The sequence below is a fragment of the Solanum pennellii genome, chromosome 11, assembly GCF_001406875.1.
Source record: "Solanum pennellii chromosome 11, SPENNV200".
Classification (NCBI taxonomy): domain Eukaryota; kingdom Viridiplantae; phylum Streptophyta; class Magnoliopsida; order Solanales; family Solanaceae; genus Solanum; species Solanum pennellii.
The window spans coordinates 7401009-7421019 of NC_028647.1; the positions used below are offsets into that span (position 1 = coordinate 7401009).

At 35.7% G+C, this 20011-nt stretch overlaps 1 protein-coding gene across 3 annotated transcripts in view; it reads right to left on the reverse strand.

Moving 5' to 3' along the window:
- LOC107004613 (protein PIR) overlaps positions 1-20011 on the reverse strand; it is a 43526-nt gene that overhangs the window by 2491 nt on the left and 21024 nt on the right. For all 3 annotated transcript variants that reach the window (XM_015202887.2, XM_015202886.2, XM_015202888.2), the window contains 15 exons: positions 18580-18727; positions 17747-17915; positions 17384-17460; positions 16908-17078; positions 16470-16546; positions 16288-16390; positions 14629-14748; positions 14380-14523; positions 12344-12493; positions 8288-8431; positions 7959-8046; positions 7167-7297; positions 4524-4731; positions 906-1078; positions 259-465 (listed from right to left, as the gene is read on the reverse strand). In XM_015202887.2, the coding sequence (XP_015058373.1) occupies positions 259-465; positions 906-1078; positions 4524-4731; positions 7167-7297; positions 7959-8046; positions 8288-8431; positions 12344-12493; positions 14380-14523; positions 14629-14748; positions 16288-16390; positions 16470-16546; positions 16908-17078; positions 17384-17460; positions 17747-17915; positions 18580-18727 (2110 nt within the window). The remainder of the gene's footprint in view (positions 1-258; positions 466-905; positions 1079-4523; positions 4732-7166; positions 7298-7958; positions 8047-8287; positions 8432-12343; positions 12494-14379; positions 14524-14628; positions 14749-16287; positions 16391-16469; positions 16547-16907; positions 17079-17383; positions 17461-17746; positions 17916-18579; positions 18728-20011) is intronic.

The following is a 20011-nucleotide window of genomic DNA, read 5'->3' on the forward strand; positions in this document are numbered from 1 at the left end:
AGAGAGAGAGAGAGAGAGAGAGAGAGAGAGAGAGAGATAGATAGATAGATAGATAGAGAGAGAGAGAGAGAGAGAGAGAGAGAGAGCAGTGTCACAACAAAAAAAATAATTGACACTATTTCCAATAATTTTAGTTGAATTAAATATAAACCGTCATGAAGAGGAGAACATGCAGTAGAGTTTTGATTCTTACAGATGCAGTTCTACATGTTCAAAATAACTCAAAACATTATTTATTTGGTTATTTGCAAATCATACCTGGAGGAAATTAGGATTCTTCTGTGTTGGCGATATTGCTACAGACTCCACCTCAGCAACATTGAGGACTTGATGGGAAAAATCAAACAATTCAAAATGCAATTGTTGCCCAAGCAGGTAGATTATTGTGCATCCACCCCAGGCAACTGAATCGCCCAACATTTCGTAAGTGTTGGATTGTAGCTGAACAGATTCCTCCAGGTATTCCTATGGTTGACAACAAAATTAGATCAACAGTTTACACCAAAGATAATTCCATTATCTCTGACTATCAGATTACTAAACAAGTTAGTATGACATAAGAAGACAATTCTTCTGACACTCACTGAACACTTGACTCTCTATTAGACGAAAGTAGGAAAAAGGTCAAACAAAAGGGATAGAGGTATTCTTTTCTCAATCAGAAAAAGCTACTGGTAATAAGTTGTAATAAGTTGCAGGGATTTAACATAAACTATGACAGTCCAACTGATAGTTCTTGCTGATGTATTAATCAGGTAAATTTGTAACCAGAGACCAACATGACGTGTGCACAACAATTTGCTATATTGAGGTATCATTAGTGTTTAAAACCAATTAAAATGGGCAGTTATAAGTGCAATGAAATTTAATAAAATAAATGAAGCAAATGAACTATCGTATCTTACGATTTGAAGTCCACTGAAAATCCGGTAGAAGTCCTTTGAAGTAGTAATATCAATAAAACCCGTCTTTGGGGCTGCACTCCATTTACTGCAGTATTTATCTAATGCAGCACTTGTAAAAGCAAGGGCATATTCCAACACACTTCCAGTATTAATATTGGCTTTGTACAACAAATCTGAAACGAAATGGAAAGTGGAAATGCTTTTAAACAATACAAGAATAAAGCTGAAGAATTTGAGAAAGAAGAGAAGGCTTCTTTATATTTTTACATCCCATGAGGAGGGGTAATCATACAATAAAACCTATAACTAATTACGTAAAGACAATATCTGTTCTAATATAATCATGCTAAGTCAATTAACACGATCAACTCTCCCCTTAATCACTCTTTTCGTTTGGTTGTTGATTAGAGATGAGTTACTAATGTATTAAAACTAGCATAACTTTTATACATTGGTTGGTTACAAAAGTGGAAAAATTGATCTGTACATAGAATTTAACATAAGTTATACAACTTTTGGTTGGTGTTTTCTATTTTCCACATAAAACATTGCATTGCTAATACAATGTCTGGCTCATGCCTCTCTTTTTCCCATAACTAATACATGTATAAGTTATGAGAAAAATGAAAATTATGTATTATTTTATGCGAGGTAGAAGATGAAAAGTATAGAGCACTCAATATAGGCTAGGCTCACTAGGATGGCCTAGCTCAACCCGTGATTTAATATGGTTAGATTGTGATTTCTGGATCATTAAGAGTGAATTTTCTTAGCGCAGCCCAAGTAAGCCCAGTAGCTTGCGAGGCCTGAGCGAGGTGGACAAGGCCGTCCTATTGGATAAATAAAGAATAGATATTGAAAAAAAGTCGGGTACTAAAAATAACAAGAGTTCAAACTAAAAACTCTACTTAAACCATCATTTATTGATATTACCAAGTCCAAAGCCCAAGTATTAAAATTAAAATTTAAATACAAACTTATGTTTATAAAATATGTAAATAACAAAAACACAATATCTTCGAGTTGTATCAAGTCAAAAGTTATTTAGTGTTAAAGAATGACAAAAAGTCTCACATCAATGGTTAATGAGATGGGTGGACTCCTTATAAGGCTTGGACAATCCTCCTCCCTTTGAGCTAAGCTTTTGGGGTGTGAGTTATGCCTAAGACCTAATTTCACATTTAGTTTCGCAAAAACTTCTGTTTAACAAGATCATTTTCTTGTACAGTGTACCCAAAATATTTGTATAGGATAGCAGTAATTTTCAGATTGAACTCGTACAATCAAATCTTTACTTGAAAAACCAAACTAAATATGAGTAAGTATTATGAGAATATTTTGCTGGTGATTTTGAGAGTTGGTTAGAAGTAGTAACACCATGAAATATTGTCGTGTAAATATTTATGTAACATTTTTAAATTGGAATTTAAATTATAAAATTACATATTTTAGAAAAAGAAGATCAGCCGACAACCCACATAGTGATGGGTCGGGCTGGTTAACATAAAATGATAAATAATGAAGCTAGTTAATTAAAATAGAGAAAAACGATAATAGCGTGGAATTGTGGTAATGCTTTGCTTGTATTGATCCATATATCTAAGGTATAAAAACATTGTGAAGTATCAAAAGAATACTATAAGCGATTGGGCAAAGTGGGATTCAACTCACGTGGATAAAATGAACCTGCTAGACCTCTGAGCTGAGCGCGGTAATTGGCAACTTGCGAACTAGTTTGGATCAAATAGTTGATCAAAGGATTGAAGTTAGACAAAACAATCAGATGGAACTTGTATGGATGATCAAGTTGCTTGCATATGGCATCAATTTTTGAAATCAAGTGATCAACTTGAGGATATTTTCACCAAATACCTTATTGGTCCCTCAATTAGTTGCATTTATAAGTAGCTTGATACACACGATTTGTATGCACCATCTTAGAGGGCAGTGTTAAGTATATTGTGTATATATGGTAGAATCATGTAGTGGTGTCAATATGATAATTATGTTTCGATTAATTAGAAGCAATAACAGAGATACTATTTCTTTGTAATTATGCAATTTAGATTTGTTACCTAGTTTAGGAGGTGTACTAACTATTTAAATACCCAGCAACTTAAGGTAATGATCAATCATTACATTCTCTAGTCTTCCTCCTGTGTCTTTTCTCATTTCTATCATTTCTAACATGGTATCAAAGAAGACAAAGGTCCTAGGTTCGATTCTCACCACCACCATTATAAAAAAAATCAATGTATTTGGGCCAAGAAAAAAGAATCAGGCTCGCACGTGAGGGACCATGTTAAATACAAAATTAAGTCTTTATGATCTCTCTGACAACTTAAGTTTTTAGATGAAATGGTTACCTACTTCAACACAACTAATGGTCTCCATCACAATATCATTTCCATCTGCAGTCCTCTAGGAAATCCATAGTTACATGTTGCCAAATCCCGTCAGAGACACATAAAGGCTGGATAAAGTCAGGATATGGCACATTCTGTCTTGCATTGCTGACATGCCATACTATTACCCTCACTATGGTTTTCATCTATCCTGGTGAATAAAAAGAAAACTATCCTAAACCTCTGTTATATTACTTGGATGTGGAGTGACCCCCAAGAGATGAAGAATGGATCACATTAAGTAGTTGCCACATGACCACATCCTTGGTCCATCCTTACTCCCTATCCATATCTCATCACGGTACTTACTACACAAGCATATAAAGAGTATTATTTCCCTTCCTTATCTCTGTCATAATTGTCAATTACCTCATTCACCTAATCAAGTTGTGGAGCACCGTTGGAAGTGCATTAATATGTTATTCAAATTTATTTGACAAAGTATCAGCTGCCAGATTGTTGGTCCCTTTTCTATATTGAACTTTATAGCTCAAAACTAGCAAGTCAAACACTTGTATTGTAAAACATTTGTAATCCTCTGCTCCTTGTGAAACTTAAGTGCATCAAAATCTTCCACTCATTAAATTCGGTAAAAATTTGGAAGTGACGAAAGAAAGGGAGCATATCTTACTACTATAGAGCTTGCAGCTCGACAATATCAATTTTATATTTTACTTAGAGACACTTTCCGCCACGAGAACCAATCCAGTTTTCTCCTTTGATCTTAAAAGCAAATGGCTTCAGAACTAGTAGAACATGGCAATGGAAATGATTCCAAAATACTAAGAAAGACGAGGTATGGCAAGTTTGCAGTATCTTTCCGGGTCCATATCTAATACGCAAGTTCCCGTTGTCTTTTGGCTCCCAATTATCTAATAAACCTTTTTAAAACTTGCAAATATTCTCAAACGTAATATTAAAATAGAGAAATATGGTACGTGAGTATTCATATAGATGTTGATTCTCAAACGTTTATATCCTAGAGCTTTCCTGTGCATTTCATTAAATTTCTCTTCTACAAGAGGAAAAGTCTGTGAGCGTCATGGTACTATGCATCATAAAGACATAGTCCAATGAGAAATGTGCCAGAGAAACTTGGACCATGACAAGCTTCCTAGGATATCAGCCTTAAGATGCCATAACAAGTTGTTTAACATGTCTGAAATTATATTGACGAGCTCATTAAAAGGCTGGATATTGAACGGGTACGTACCGGCAGCTTCTGCTTGTCTTGATATCGTGTGAAATGATGTTGGATTTGTGCAGTTAGGGTTGGACATGGTTGCAGTAGTTGCAGATTTAAACAGAGTGACCATAGGGCTATCTCCCCCTTCTTGAGAGTGCAATATTTGCCCATCAGCACCAGGAATCAATCCCAACCAAGGAGCAGTTTGCATAAACTGGCGGGTATCGACTTCTCTCTGTTAAATGCATAATACATTAGCTTTTAGAAACTCCTCTTTGTGGAATATTGTGTCACTATCACAACAATAAATACAATCACTTTTCATGCAAAATAAGTTAATAACTGAAAAGAACCTTGAGATAATTGTAATTCAATGGTCCAAGAACAATTTACTTCAATACACAGGACATAAATGTACGACATGAGGTCACCGCGTACTGATCTACTTAGGAAGATATTCCCCAAAATGAAGGGACTCAAATGCATAATGCTAGAGGCACCAGTGACCTACCTAAGGGTGGGAATATTAGAGGGAGAGACAACAGGCAAAAGAAATGGTGGCCACCATTATAGCATACATGTATTGGATTGTTTGGAGGGAAGGAAACGATAGATGCTTTGAAGAAAGAGGCAACTACATTCAGAAGATCAAAATGAACTGTTTATGTTTGTTTTTATCTTGGTATAAAGAGTACTTTTTATGTGATGCTGAAGTAGGGATCGAATTGAAAGACACGTTAGATTCACCAGGACTATACTTTTTGTTTATTACCTGTAAATACTTTTGGCAGCACTTTCTTGGTGCTGTATTAACAAAACACTTGCCATTTCTTAAAAAATAAGATTCCGCATTTTTTGTAAAGGTAAAGAACTTTTGTCCTGATATTTCATCAAAAAATTCATTTTTAATACAATTTTCATATATTTTACAAATAAAGATTTAAGTTTCAAGGAAGAGAGATTCAGTTGTGTTAAAGTGCTTATGTGAGTATAAACCTGAGAGTGTGAATCGCCTTTTTTGCATCATCGCCCTAGTGATCAAATATAGAGCTATTCCTGAACATGTTGGGATTATGCAAAGAGACTGAAATGCTGGAATATCAGAGGGGGAGACAATAGGAAAAAAACATAGTGGCATACCACTCCAGCGCATATGGTAGATTATTTGGAAATTAGACTCCCATATACTTTTGCTTTATGACCTGGAAATACTTTTGACAGCACTTTCTTGGTGTTGTATTGACAATACACTTAGCATTTCTAATATGGAAAGAAGTTTTCACAATGTAAAGATAGAGAACTTTTGTCTTTATATTCATCGAAATTTTCATCGTTTGATACAATTTATGTTTAGATTATTCCTTATCCATGTAATAACAAAAATGAAAGATAAAGATTCAGATCAATGATAACATACAAATAGAAGGGAAGAAAAGAACTTTAGGAATTAGAAATAATCTCACAAGGAAAAGAAAAGAAGTTGTTGAACCTTTGGGGATTATGATAACTATAAGGGGAGGGGGGGAAAGGGAATGACAATTTTGTACGAAAAGACAAATTGAGAATTGGTTGGTGACGAGGAAGTCATAACATGGGATCTTTACGGGGCTAGGAGGACCAAGCTGTAGTAAGTGAGAGAGACGAGCAACAAAGTTGTTGGGAGGCGAGAGCCACAATTTGGTCACGGTGGAGTTCAAGGTTTTGGAATCAAGGGAAGTCAAAAAGGTGAGAAATAGTGTAAAATCCTGTAACACACTCACACTGTACTTTCGAGCTAGGATTGAGTTCACTAAATGCGGGTAATTAGTCTCAAAACCCGGAGAATTTGGATGTGCCCAGGTATACAAGTCAAAATACTAGCATGAACTGGTCGCGATTAGACAGGACAAGACGTGGCTCATGTGCAGCTTACCGAGGACATGACTCTAGAAAGGAGGATATGGAGGATGAGGATTAGGGAAGAATGTTAGTAGGTAGTCAAGCACTGTCTAGTTTCCCTTTACAGTATTTATCACTCTCCTAATGTTTTATTCTTTGAATTTATTGTTATCTGTTGTTTTCTTTGCTTCGGTTACTGTAGTATTTTTTGCTCTACTGTTCTCTTCTTCATCATGTTTCAACATGACTGGTTCACTACTGTGTTTCCTTTGTGTACTTCATTTTTTCTTCACCTGAGTTGAAGGTCAATCTCTCTATCTTCACAAGGTAGGGGTAAGTAAGACTGTGTATACACCACCCTGTCCATCCCAGACCCCAGCTGTGAGATTACAACTGGGCTGTTGTTGTTGTATAGTAGTCTTCTAAAACCTAATCACATCTTCACATAACTTCCAGACTTCAATACCATGGCAGATCACTAATCCATCATTTATCCTGAGTTAAACATGTACTCTTATGCATTGACCCTTAACCTTATCCTTTATTTGGCTAACCAACTACCTGTTACATTGTCTTAGAGGATAATTTACTTATTGATTCTGCCATGTCTTCGATAGCAATAATAGAGTTGTCAAAGAGGGTATAAGGAAAAATAAAGGTAACAAGGCTATACTAAATATATTTGTTTGAAGAGTGTCAGATCAACATGTGCAATCGGTACTTCCACCAAACAATACTGTAATCTATCATTTCTCCATGCAATGTTTAGAGTGAGAAGCTCAGGAAGAGTACCAATACAATATCAAGAAGTCCCATCCAGTACAATATGCTACCAATCTCCTTGATTCCACAAAGGACTTCAGCTTTGAGTTCAGACTTTGAATGCCAGCAGCTAAGATGCTCCTTGGCAAGCCTCATGCATCCTAAGCATCCGAAAACCAATCACATTACCTTGAGATCTCGAACAATAATAACCACTTAACAAGGGGGAAAGAACAGATTATAAAATAATAATTATATTTTTTGGGATAAATTTAATCATTTATTGTTGAGATTGAAAATGTCTCGCATATTCATGCATACAAAAGTAGAAAATTCCAGACAATATGATTCTCCAAAACACAGCATTTCTATTAAGTTTTTATGTACTTCCACCAATATTAGATTCATTCATCCGATAATCAAGTTCGAAGGACAGTGATTATGGGTTGAACCAAAACTCCAGGATAGTACAGTCTCACTGGTACCTTTCCTGAAAAAATGCAAGGTGCGGGATGTTGCTCCCTAGCACTCGTGTGGACCATATGGGGAGAAAGAAATAGGAGAGTTTTGATGGAAAAGAAAAGGATTTTGCACAATTGGGGAATAGCCTCTTGTGCCTTATTTCCTTTTGGGGCACCCACGAGGTTCCATAGGTATAGAAGATCGGGTGTTGTTTGTAGAAAACCATATCACTCTATAAGTTTTTCCGCTCGTGCATACTTCTTGTATATATGTACTTTCGTCCTTTGTCAATAAAGCATATTACTCGACTAAAAAAGATCCCTTTGGAGGTCACACTTTGCTACATTATGTAAAACTAACCTGATATACCACCATCAAATGGAAGTAACCCTATAGACTTCAGCAAAGCTTCTTGCAGTCCAGTAATCATTGGTTCAACGGTAGTAATCTGGACAAGAATTTGGGATGCATTAGAATTTGAAACAGAGATTGTAATGATGATATGTAACAAATTGCAGACAGATGAATCTACAAATATTGTCATTTATATGATCTCAAAGTCAGCAGGATGATTATTAAATAAAGAAAAAATATGATAAATCAATGGTTATGGTACAGCGACATGAATACTGAAATAATATTGCAGAACAGCATCGCAATAGACTAGTAATTGTCAAAAATCTGTTTACCTTGTTCGATATATTATCCAAAAGGGCTCGGATAAGCCAAGGAAGTGACCTAGATCCCAAGAGCTTGACTAGAGAAAACATGTGAGGCACACCAAAAAACCCACAATACAATCGAGCAAAGCTCTGGTAAGCAGAATTCAGATCCTACAGCAAGAACAATAAACAAGGGAAGGATTATTACACTATGAAATAATATAAATATCATGGGAAGTAATTGTATCCGGTCTATTCAAGATACACTGAAAATATAATTATACAACAACATACCCAGTGAAAATCCTACAAGTGGGGTATGGGAGGGTAGCATGTGCGCAGACCTCATTTCTACCTTGGCGGGGTAGAGAGGTTGTGTCCGATAGATCCTTGGCTCAAAAGAAATGTAATCGACACAGGAAAGTAAGAAAAAAAAGAGACCAACAAAATAGCAATGTACAAAACAAGTGTAGCAACATAAAAGGAATGTACAAAACAAGCATAGAAACTACGGGACACCTAAATTATACTACTACAAATACGATAAGACTCAACTACCTACTAACTTTCTACGCTAATCCTCGACCACCATACCTTCCTATCTAAGATTATGTCATCAGTCACCTGAAGTTGTGTCATGTCATGTCTAATCACCTTCCCTAATCACCTTCCTTGATTTTTCTTCAGCCTACTTCTACCTCTCCTAACTCCTGCTATTGCCACTGATGTGAGGCCAAAAATATATATTTTTAATCATTATTTGCCTCACATTTAGTATTTATATTTGTCCTTTTTGAGCATGGATTTTATGGATTGTGCTTAATAGTATATTTTATTTGTAGGATTAAATTGGTGTGAAGATGAAGAAGTTTCTAACTAAAAGGAATTAAAGATGGAAGGTTGAAGAAGGAAATCAAGTATGCAGCTTAATGGGTTAAATTGAATATAATGATATTTTATATATATGAAAGTGCAGCGTAGAGAAATTCACTTTCATTATAACACTGCTGCCACTTGGCAGCCAGTAAAGGCAGCAACAACAAAACATGGGCGGCGCATAACTATTTTAGGCGGAATCTAATTCCGTTTGGTTTTTGGATTCCCAATTTGTTTTGGACTTAATTTATTTTATTTAGGGTTTTCACATCTACAAATAGTCCATAAGAATAATTATTAAGGGATACTGGAGAGATACTTTGGAGAGAAGTGATTATACTTTTGAGGGTTCTTTTATTCTTTTTCTTTTCCTAGGCATTAGTAGCTAAAGACCCTTCTTCTAGGGTTGTGGCTACGGGATGTTTGAATATTATTAATTTTGATGGTTGATATTAGTTATCGTTTGAATTACTCTTTTCTTAATTTAGTATTTCGTGATTGACCACCATTAAAATAATTGTTTTGTCCCAATTGAACTCCGAAGAGGAATAAGAGGATAGAACGTGGTACAAAAGGAGCATGATCTTCTCTAGAAGTAGGGTTGAATTTATGTCTAGGATAGGGATATACCTAGAGACCTTGCTTGGTTAATAGACAAGATGAAAACTTAATGCTCCGTAATTGGTTTAGTCTATCCCCGCTCAATGATGTAGTTAGGCTGCCAATTACAATAGGTGATTAGAGGTCGGGAGATCATGGTCATATATTTAACCCTGTAATCAATGATTTGATAACAATTGATGTCTGTTAGATGAGATACTATGCATGAATTCTATGTAGGTTGCAGCTTTGGAATTTCTCCAATCATAGCAAGGTAATCTTAGTATTTAAACTTACATTCTTTTATTTATAAATCAAATTCTTTTGGCACTCTTAAATAAATTATTAGACTAGTATAATTTAGTAAAAATAATTAATCAACAAGTCCTTTGTGTTCGATAATCGGGCTCTTTTAGGGCCACTATATTACTTGCACGACCACGTACACTTGTGTGAGCATTTGGAAGCAACAGTCAACCTCTCACACCTCTTCACTGCCACATATCCTTGCAACTCTTCTTCACATGTCCAAACCAACTCAGTCTTGTTTCCCTCGACAGAAGCCACTCCCACCTTGTCATGTATATTTATTCTTAATCATATCTCTCCTAGTATGTTCACACATCCATCTGAGCATCCTCATCTTCGCTAACTTCATCTTCTGAATATGGACATTCTTGGGTGGCCAACACTTTGCCCACATAATAGTGCAGGTCTAGCCACCACCATATAAAACTTACCTTTAAGCATTGGCGACACATTCTCATCACATAGTATTCCAAAGGTGAGCCTCCATTTCACCCACCCAACTCCAATATAGTGTGCGATCTTATCGTCTATGACCCTGTATCCTTAATTTGGACTTAAGATACTTGAAGATCTCTCTTGGGTATGAAAAATATAAATATAAACAAAAAGTAATTTGCATAGCATATATGAGAATAAACTTAAAAGAGGGAAAAAGTCCAGGGTAAGGTGGTTGAATGATGAAGACAACACTAGATCTTTTCAAAGATTAATAGTCATAGAAGATATAATGTCATTGAAAAATTACATACAGATGGTCCCAGACTTGAAAGAAAATAGGAGATGGTGGGAGAGTTAAATTTTGAGGACAACACGTTGAAAGATGATTTCCCCAACATGCATATAGTATCGTACCAAAAGTAGCTGACAATTTAACAAATCCGAAGGATACATGATAGTAAGGTATTCTGGAACCCAAGGTTCAGGAGGAATTTCCATGATTGGGAGGTAATTGAATTCTAAAGACTATTAGATTTACTTCACAAACAATATAAGTCTTTTGATAGCCATGATATTCGGAGGCGGGGTTTGGGGAATGACAATGCTTCTTTTGTCAAGTCTTTCTATGAGAACCTTTTTATCAAAGAGAAGGTTGCCTTTCCACTTGGCTCGATTTGGATTCCGATTGGGTTGCAGCTAAAGGAGAGATTTTGACAGCCAAAAATGTAAGGAAGCGGAAGGCTAGTGTTAGTTGGTATTTTATGTGCAAGGAAGCAGGTGAAGATATCAATCATCTCCTTCTACAATGTCATTTTGCCTAGATTTTATGGTTGAAAATACTTAATTTGTTTGGCATGTCATGGAAGATGTCAAGAATAGGAAAGTAGTTCATGTTCACCTGGAGCCGTGGTAGGAGGAAAAGACACAAGGCTTGGACAGTTGCGTCACTAGCACTTATGTGTGTATCTGGAGATAGAAATAGGAGAGCTTTCGAAGGGGTACAGATGAATTTTGAGAATTGGAGGAGTAGCCTCTTATTCATTTTTGGTGCACCCATGATTCCTTGTTGTAAAGGATTGGGTGTGGGTGTCTTTCATAGAAAACCATATGTTTTTGTAGGTTTTCTATCTTTGGTATGCTACTTGCATAAGGGCGAGTTTGGGGCAAGAAATAATGAACTCATTTACCTTATCAAAAAAACAAAAATGAACCAGAGAGAGTGTAAGCAAATTAGGCTTTCGGAACCTTGAATACTTCAAATTCCACATCTACCGCTACAGTGAATACAACTCTCGAACTAGACTAAAACTCCTTACAGATCCATGACTGAATGTAATAGAATCTACAAAAGCTAAACCTAAGTACAACTAGTTGGTATCTTTTATACAGATCATTTGCTGCTATTGTATTCTGTCTCTAGTTAGTGCCACTCATTCAGAGAGATCATTGGTTTTGTGAAACAACTTCATGCAACAAGAATTTAGATGACTCATCTCCTTTTAGCACATTCAATTATCAAAATGTCGCACCTACACTGAGGCATGTGCAGAGACACCTATTGGCCTCTTCTTTTCCTCTGTGTTTTCTACTTGCACCCTCATTTGATCAGTTTTAAGCTCATTTTCTCAAATTGCATTAGTAAGATTCAGATATCATTTCTTCAGCTGAAAAGCAACATTCATAACATACAACTGAGAATACAATGAACAACTGCAGGAAAAAGAAAAAGAGAATAGTTGCAACTGAAGAACTAAGTAGATTATAGTAGCCTGAATATGGTAACAGCAGAAAACACTATTTAAAGAGTAACAATGTATTAGATAATAACATCAGGAAAGTGTCAAGGAAATAATTTCTTACAGGAGTTCCACAGTAGAAATTTGGCTTTGCATAAGGAACCGAAGGCTTCTGGACAGGAACAGGGGGCACTCGTGCTGATCGGACAAAACGCTGAGTAGTATTGCAGAGGATGAAATTTGGCAAGAAGTCATTTTGCATTTCTGTCCAAATCTAGAGCACACCAAGAGCAAAATAAGTATCTTGATGTTCCGGCATTGACAACTTTCTTATCAGGATTCTTAATTAAATTAGAAAGGTTAACAGGAAAACAATTCGTCCATGGTGCTTTATAAAATTCAGGAAGGAAAATTAGCACACATCAGGGAATAAAATTTGAGAATATAGAATAGGCAGTTATCCAATAATCCATGTAAACAGGTTGATCGTTCAAGTGTCCTGCACAAATGAGGACAACCAAGGATAGGCCACTGTACTGATGATAAAACTAGCACTATTCTAATGCACAGCACATTAATCTTAATCTATAAACCCTTTTTTCAGTTGACCAATGGACAACTTGCAGCAGGTCCTTTCTAATGAAATTGCAGACCTTGCAGTAATCAAAATGATAGGTTGTATTTCTGCATCTGTGTACCCTAGTAGGCATTGTTTTTCCCCGATTTGCATACGGAACCTACTGTAATCAGTTCCTTGTTATTTACTTTTTCCTTTTCCTGTTTTTACCTTCTTTCTTTTCTTTGGGGGGGGTTACAGAATATCTGATATGAAGCTGAGTGCAACATTTCACACCTAGACAGTAGAACTAAATATTAGTGTAGCTGACATACTGCAAAATAAGGGTCGCAAACAGACAGCACATCAGAAACATGTCACTGCTCAAGATGAAATGATTCGGAAAAGTACAAGGTTATGTTGTTGTGCAGGAAGAGTTCTTTATAGTTTCCTGTTTCATGTTGTCCTTCTCAACTAAAACAAGAAAGGTGATGAATCCGTTTCTCAGTCGAGGAAGAAATCAATCAACAACTATGCCTCTATAGGAGAAGAAAATTTTGAAAAACCTACCTCAATTTAATTTCTTTGCTCAAAAGAGCCAATTGGAGAAGACAATGATACTACTATATATAACAGTAATGCTGAGTTCAAACATAATTTGATTTCTCGCCCTTTTTGCTAAATTTGTCAACCACGTTTGCTAGTTCTCTGTTTTCTAGTTCCTCTTATTACACCGTAAAACCGTTACATACCCAATCATTTACTGTAAATGTACTTGTCACTTGCGTCAATTGAATGAGAAGTTGCCACTTTTTGTAGCCCAGTACCACTCTGTCACCCCACTCCTATTCATACCCCACACAGAAAGTGCGTCAACCATCAATCCCACCACTCCCAAACACCTCTTCCCTAATCAAAATCACTAATTATACATGAGGAGAAGGCAACTTTAGACTCTTGTAATCATATCTTTTCTTCCTTTTTTTTCCCAAAATGAAAATCAACATTACAGAAGGTGCAATTTTTAACATTATGCACATACAAGAAGAATATAGGAAGTAGATGTTATTTCCTTAGTTCTTTTCACATATAGCTAGTGTAATAAGATGCATTTTGGGGGTTCTACTCTTTATTCATTGCACTCTCTGGGTGCTATTCTTTGATAAAATTTTCATTAATATTTTTAAAAGAAGTTATGCAGAAATTATAAATATGAGCGGAAACCAGAAAGAACTTACAAAAGAAGCAAAATTGGGTAAGTAACTAATTTGCACCAATTATCATTAAGGTTTCAGAAGACACGGTATCAAAATTAGGTCCAACATTAACTCTTCAAATCATAACTACTGCAAGCGTGTCACTCTTTTCATTGCTTATATAAAAAATGCATATAGGAAATCAGTGAAGTTCATAACTATGTGATATACATATATATATTATTCAAACTGACTGGAATTTGGGGCTTAGAATATAGTAATTAAAGCCATAATCACCAGAATCATGAAGAAATGTTAAGATGGGAGCAGAAGATAAAACAGAGATTGATAAATATGAATATCTGTCATACTAAATTTCACACAGGATTGAAAGAGATATTGACAAACCTGCGAAGCAAGACGACTAGAATAAGAAACAAGGGATACATTCTCCTGCATCTCGTTCAACATAAGATTGAAAGAATCTATTGTAAGGTCTTTCGAGAGTAATTCATGAGTAAGTTGCAAGATGTCCAGCAACATTTCCAGCTCCTGATAAATGTACAGAGAGAGAGCAGAGTAAGTCTTTATTTTTTTCTATCAAGAGATAAGAAATGTTCAGTTGGGTTAATCCAGAAGATATGTGAGAGTATTTACCACAATAGCACATAAATCCTGTGATTCAAAGCGATCAAACAGAAATTCAAGATTATCCCTGAACATTTTGTTCATCCTATCAGCAATCAAACTTCTCAAGTTGATGGTCCGACCTAGAAGCTGCATGTCAAAAGAATTCCAGTTAGAAATGAACACCATAGAAACGAACATAATGTAGGTAAACCAAGATTCTCATATACAAGTCCAACTTTAGAACATAAATATAAAAATGATGTAGAAAGGGAGAATGAGTAAAATGACCGGGTATCTAAAAAAAAGCAACAACTGGTCAAAATGGATGCATCTCCTTTAAATGAATGGTACCCCGAGTATAATGTTCAAATTTTTGTAGACTAATACAACATATGCTTTTAAAAGGTCATTGTCTCCAGGTCAAAGGTTTTTTGGACATGAGGCATGACATATATAAATGACCTTGTCTTCTTCCGTTTCCACTCCCCCCGCACCCCCCCACCCCACAGGAATAAACATGATGTTAATGGTGTTAGAAACTATTAGAATCCTGGAAATATTCTATAGCATATATGTAAATATTGTAGGTAGCTTGATTTACTCCTATTATAATTAGGTATTGATTTGTATTGATTTCCTCTCCTTTCTAAGACATATAAACGTAGTTATTTAAACCCGAATAGCTTGTGGGAATAATCAAGCCGAGTTCTCTCTCAAACTCTTGTTTTCTCACATGGTGTCAGAGCAGGACCCATCTGATGTTGGGCCTAAAAAGAATTAAACTTGCCTACGCACCATATGTCCAGCCCTTGGCGTAGGTGGTGTGATGAGTGGTCTCCTTATATGGCTTAGGCAATCCTCATTCTTTTGAAATAACTTTTGGGATGGTGTGAGTTAGGCCCAAAACCTAATTTTACATGGTATCAAAGATTTCCTTAAAGACAACAAGAATAAAAGAAGAGAACAAAATTGTTAAGCATTTATCCTGCAAAAGCTCCACTATTCCAAGATTCTAACACTCTCCAATGGTATTGTGCATATACCAATACCACCATTACAATCAAAATTCTTGTCTGCGGTGTTCTCCAATCACTTTTACGGCAAACTCCTATTTTCAATAGGTTCGCCATAGCACTACGGTCCTACCCATTTAATTTTTTTCCCATTTTGACCAGTTTCCGGTGGTGAAATCTAATTTTCCAGTAAGACAACAAGCAGTTTTCCGTTTTCTAGATCTATTCTTTGGGTTCTTTTCCAGACCTTTCTTTTTCACACAGAGATTTATTTTCATATCTCTTAGATTTGATATGTTTAGCACTAAATCTATGGCACCAATAACTCTAACAATGGCATCACCACAGAACCTTTGATAGGAGGTAGTGTGAACTATTTATCTTGGTCCTCCTCTGTTCAGTTACGGTGCAAGGAACAAGGTATTCAGGAACACTTGGTTACACAGGCTAAGGATAATTGGTATAGGTCATCTTTGAATGTCACAGCTGAAGCTTACTCGTGTTCGATTTGAAGAATGGTAGCAAATGCAAATTTGGAAAATTCCATAGACCAGAGAAAATGAGTTTGCTTGAGTACTAGTTGAACCCACTCCCACTGGACATAAGAAAAATGATGAACCCTGGTAAAACAGATAAGTTCATGACCATATACAGACTATAAGTTTATATGTACCTTCACTCTAGTCGTTTTTAAAAGAGCTACGAATCTCATTGGCTGGACTGCAAACTTTTCCCCAATGTCTATGGCAAAGAGAAATGATGGATCAAGTAGCTCACTGCAGAAGGAGATCCTCAACTTCTTATAGACCATCTTATTCAGTAAAAAAATAAACAAAAGGTAAAGAAAGGAGGTACCTGGCTGCCCAACTTTTGTAGTAAGTAAAAATGGTCTCACACAACTTCAAGACAAATATATCAAAACAATTGTCTACCTGGAGAAAATATGGAAAACAAAAGGTTCTGTAATAGCCTTTAATTCACACAAGGAAGATTGCTTTCTATTGAGACGACTAAACTAGATTTCCTAAAGCATAATTGACATTACAATATCTTAAACCAAACGTAGTTTAAGTATGACGTGAGCATATCTCCAAGGTGACAACAATGCTTGAAATTCAAAATAATGAGTTCCTTATTTCATAAGATGGAATTAAGAATGTTGTTCACAGCATAAAAATCGGCTGAATATAGAGATTGCATGTATATATGTGAAGTTAGGAAGATGGAGAGACGATGACCTAAAGGGTTTCCCTGGATCAACAATATTAATATGCAAATGTAACGTTTTGTTACCTCAGCTTCGATTTCATCGTATAAAAAACGTTGCTTGAGGATCACTAATGCTTGCTGAGCAGCATCATTATAGATGTCAAATGACATCAAGGCACTCTCCAGAAGGCCAATAATTGGAGATTCGATCACATGATCCACCAGCATCCATGGAAGGGAGCATTCAATGGGGAACTGTAAATAGAGATGGATAAAATTTCTTGAAATAGCCATGAAAGCTTGAGAAGAACTAGGCAAAGTCTTTTCTGTACAATCTTTTGTTGTTTCGGCACAACTTTTAAGATGTTAAGAAGATCCAGGGAGCATCCTGATGTCAATGCACGCGAAAGGAATATATGGATACTGATATGTATTACGAAATGAGCCTTTACTTGTGAAGTTGAAATCCATTGACATACCACCAACACCAAAACTTCTAGCAAATTAGAATTTGACTACGCAAAATAAAAATATCATCAAGCAAGTTCACACTTACATACCTGTATAACACGAGAAGACTCCAGATAGAATTCTCTAAACCATAAGAAACCAAGATCGGTCAAAGTTCCTAGGGTAGCTGCAGGGAGTGCATGGAATTGGAGTATGCTTAGGAAGATATATTACAAAATAAACACTGTTATATGCTCAAAATCATTAGAGGAGCCAGGAGAGGAAACATAAAGCAGTGGCATATGAAGGCCAGAGTGATGATACAGAAGAACTCATATGCTCTTGTACATGCAAGTGACTTTAACTAAGTACAGTATCACCAACAGTCCTAAACCTAACTTGCACATTAATGAAAAAGATCAAGAATGTTTGTCTGCCTTAAAGGAGACAAATAACATAGTATAGATAGATACCTGTGTAGTCTAATACATGTAAGAAAAAACCAAGCTTGTAGAAGAATGTCTCCAGCTGTTTCAAGTCATTGATAGGTATTTCAGAACCACTATTTCCGAAAATACCACCAGGCTTCCGCATGTTGCCACCGGAAACCACTTCATATATGAGGAACTGCAAGCAATGGACCTGACAAAAGGGAGAAGTCAAGCTTTGATAAGAGTAACATACAGTATACCCAATATCCAAGGTAGATGCATTTGATGTATATCTCTTTTTGATATAATCACTTTCATCATTATCAGTTTGCTAGTTGCTATCAATTTGGCAATAGCTTATAGAGGAAAAAAAGCACCACTACATGGAGAGATTCAAAGTTGCAAGTTTGATTTCAAAAGTTACTTCTATCTTGAGAAAAAATGAATAATATAGTACTAAAAGATACTTTAGACATACCACGGATGTGAAACTCTAAATGCAAACTAATCAAAGCATGCCGAAATAATTAATTATCATATGGTAGAATTATATTAGATAAGTAACGGAAGATTCCCATCCACCACTACTTAGATCATGACAATGCATGTACAAGGGACAATGAAGCTTATAAAGAGAGATACTAATTAACTCTCACTTTGGCCACTTAAATCTCTTGTGTCAGATGTCTCCAGTATTCAGATGAGATAAGAGACCACAAATCATTAAAGGAGCACTTCCACCCAGAGCAATATTTAGAGTTAGTAAGAATATTGATACATCATTTATGCGTGTCATGTGTTTAACAATAATGAGAATTTGCACTTGAAATGTACTTTACGACATTGAAATCCCAAATCAGAAAATATAAGGAAACCTGAGCAGATGTTGGTGCTACTGGCCTTGGATAAAATAGGGTCCCTCTGCTTTCTTCACCACTATGCGGATATGACTGCATTTCAGTCTCTGGCTTACTAGTATTTGCCATCCAATCTGCTGAAAGTGTTCTCATATCAGAAAGAATCCTGACAACAATGCAAAATGTGGAGCATTTAGAGACTAGAAGAATCATAATCAGACCAAAATTTAAGTATCCAAATCAGTTATGTAAAGACAACGAAATTCTAATTTAAAAGAACTATTACGTATGTCGGCTATGATACTCGAGAGACAACCTCTTCGGCTTCACATGAAAAGTTAAATGTTTCTCAAATGCTAAAGCATTTTCTTAATCCTGAGGCAAGAATTACCCAACACAAACAAAGCATAGAAAGACCAAAAGGGACCGAGAACAAATTTCTAATCCCACAAACCCCCATGTGGTCTTCTTACTCATTAGTAAACCAATTTCACTTGTAAAATATAGTCTTAGCCACCCTACAAGTTACAATCACATTTTTTTTCTTCCCTTTTTCTGTTTTTCAATGACTGACCCTAGCTTCAAGTTTTCCCAGTTCTTCCACCACTTTGGCTTCCCTTTTTACATGTTAATATCACCCTTCATCTAACGTGTTTAGCTCCACTTTCCCATCATTTTCCCCAGTACATCCTCAAACATTATGCAAGAACTGCGAACTCAAAATTATAGATTTCTCCTATTGTTAGTATTTTATCCCATATTTGTATTTTTACATTTTTTGCTTTATACGTAATCATGCTTCCTTCGTTATTAAATCCTGTTACCACCATAGGTGTTTTTAATTTTTCCCATTTATCTTATGATAAACAATTATACTTACATATATTTGCTTCTGCTCCTGTATCTATCATTGGTGTATAATATCTGTTGTAATATCCTTCTACAATAATCTTTGCAAGTATATAGATTTTCATTATTCATTTTGTTCTTTTGATAATTATCTTCTTGTTTTGATAAGTTATAGTTAATTGTTCATTTTCTATATTATATGGTTTAAATTTCTCTAGCCATTTTATCCCTAAGGTAATGTTTTGATTTCCTTGGTAAATCAGCATGACTCTAAACATGCGGAGCTAGAAGGTGACGTTGGGAAACACCTTAAAACCCATAACAAAATGTTAAATACAGCTGCAGGTAGCACATCTACAGGAGGATCAACTACAAAAAAAGAAGATGGTAAGACAAAATATACAAATACCAATATGAATAAACTATTCTCCAGACTATATCTTCCAGAATATACCCAAAAAGATGTATTTGTTCCCCCACAAGTATATACCTACAAAACCAGTTTGGATTCACACAAACAAATATATAACCATATCACCAGGACGTATATAGAAAATATACACAAAATCCAAACCTTTTTGAATCTAAACCCCAGAGCTAA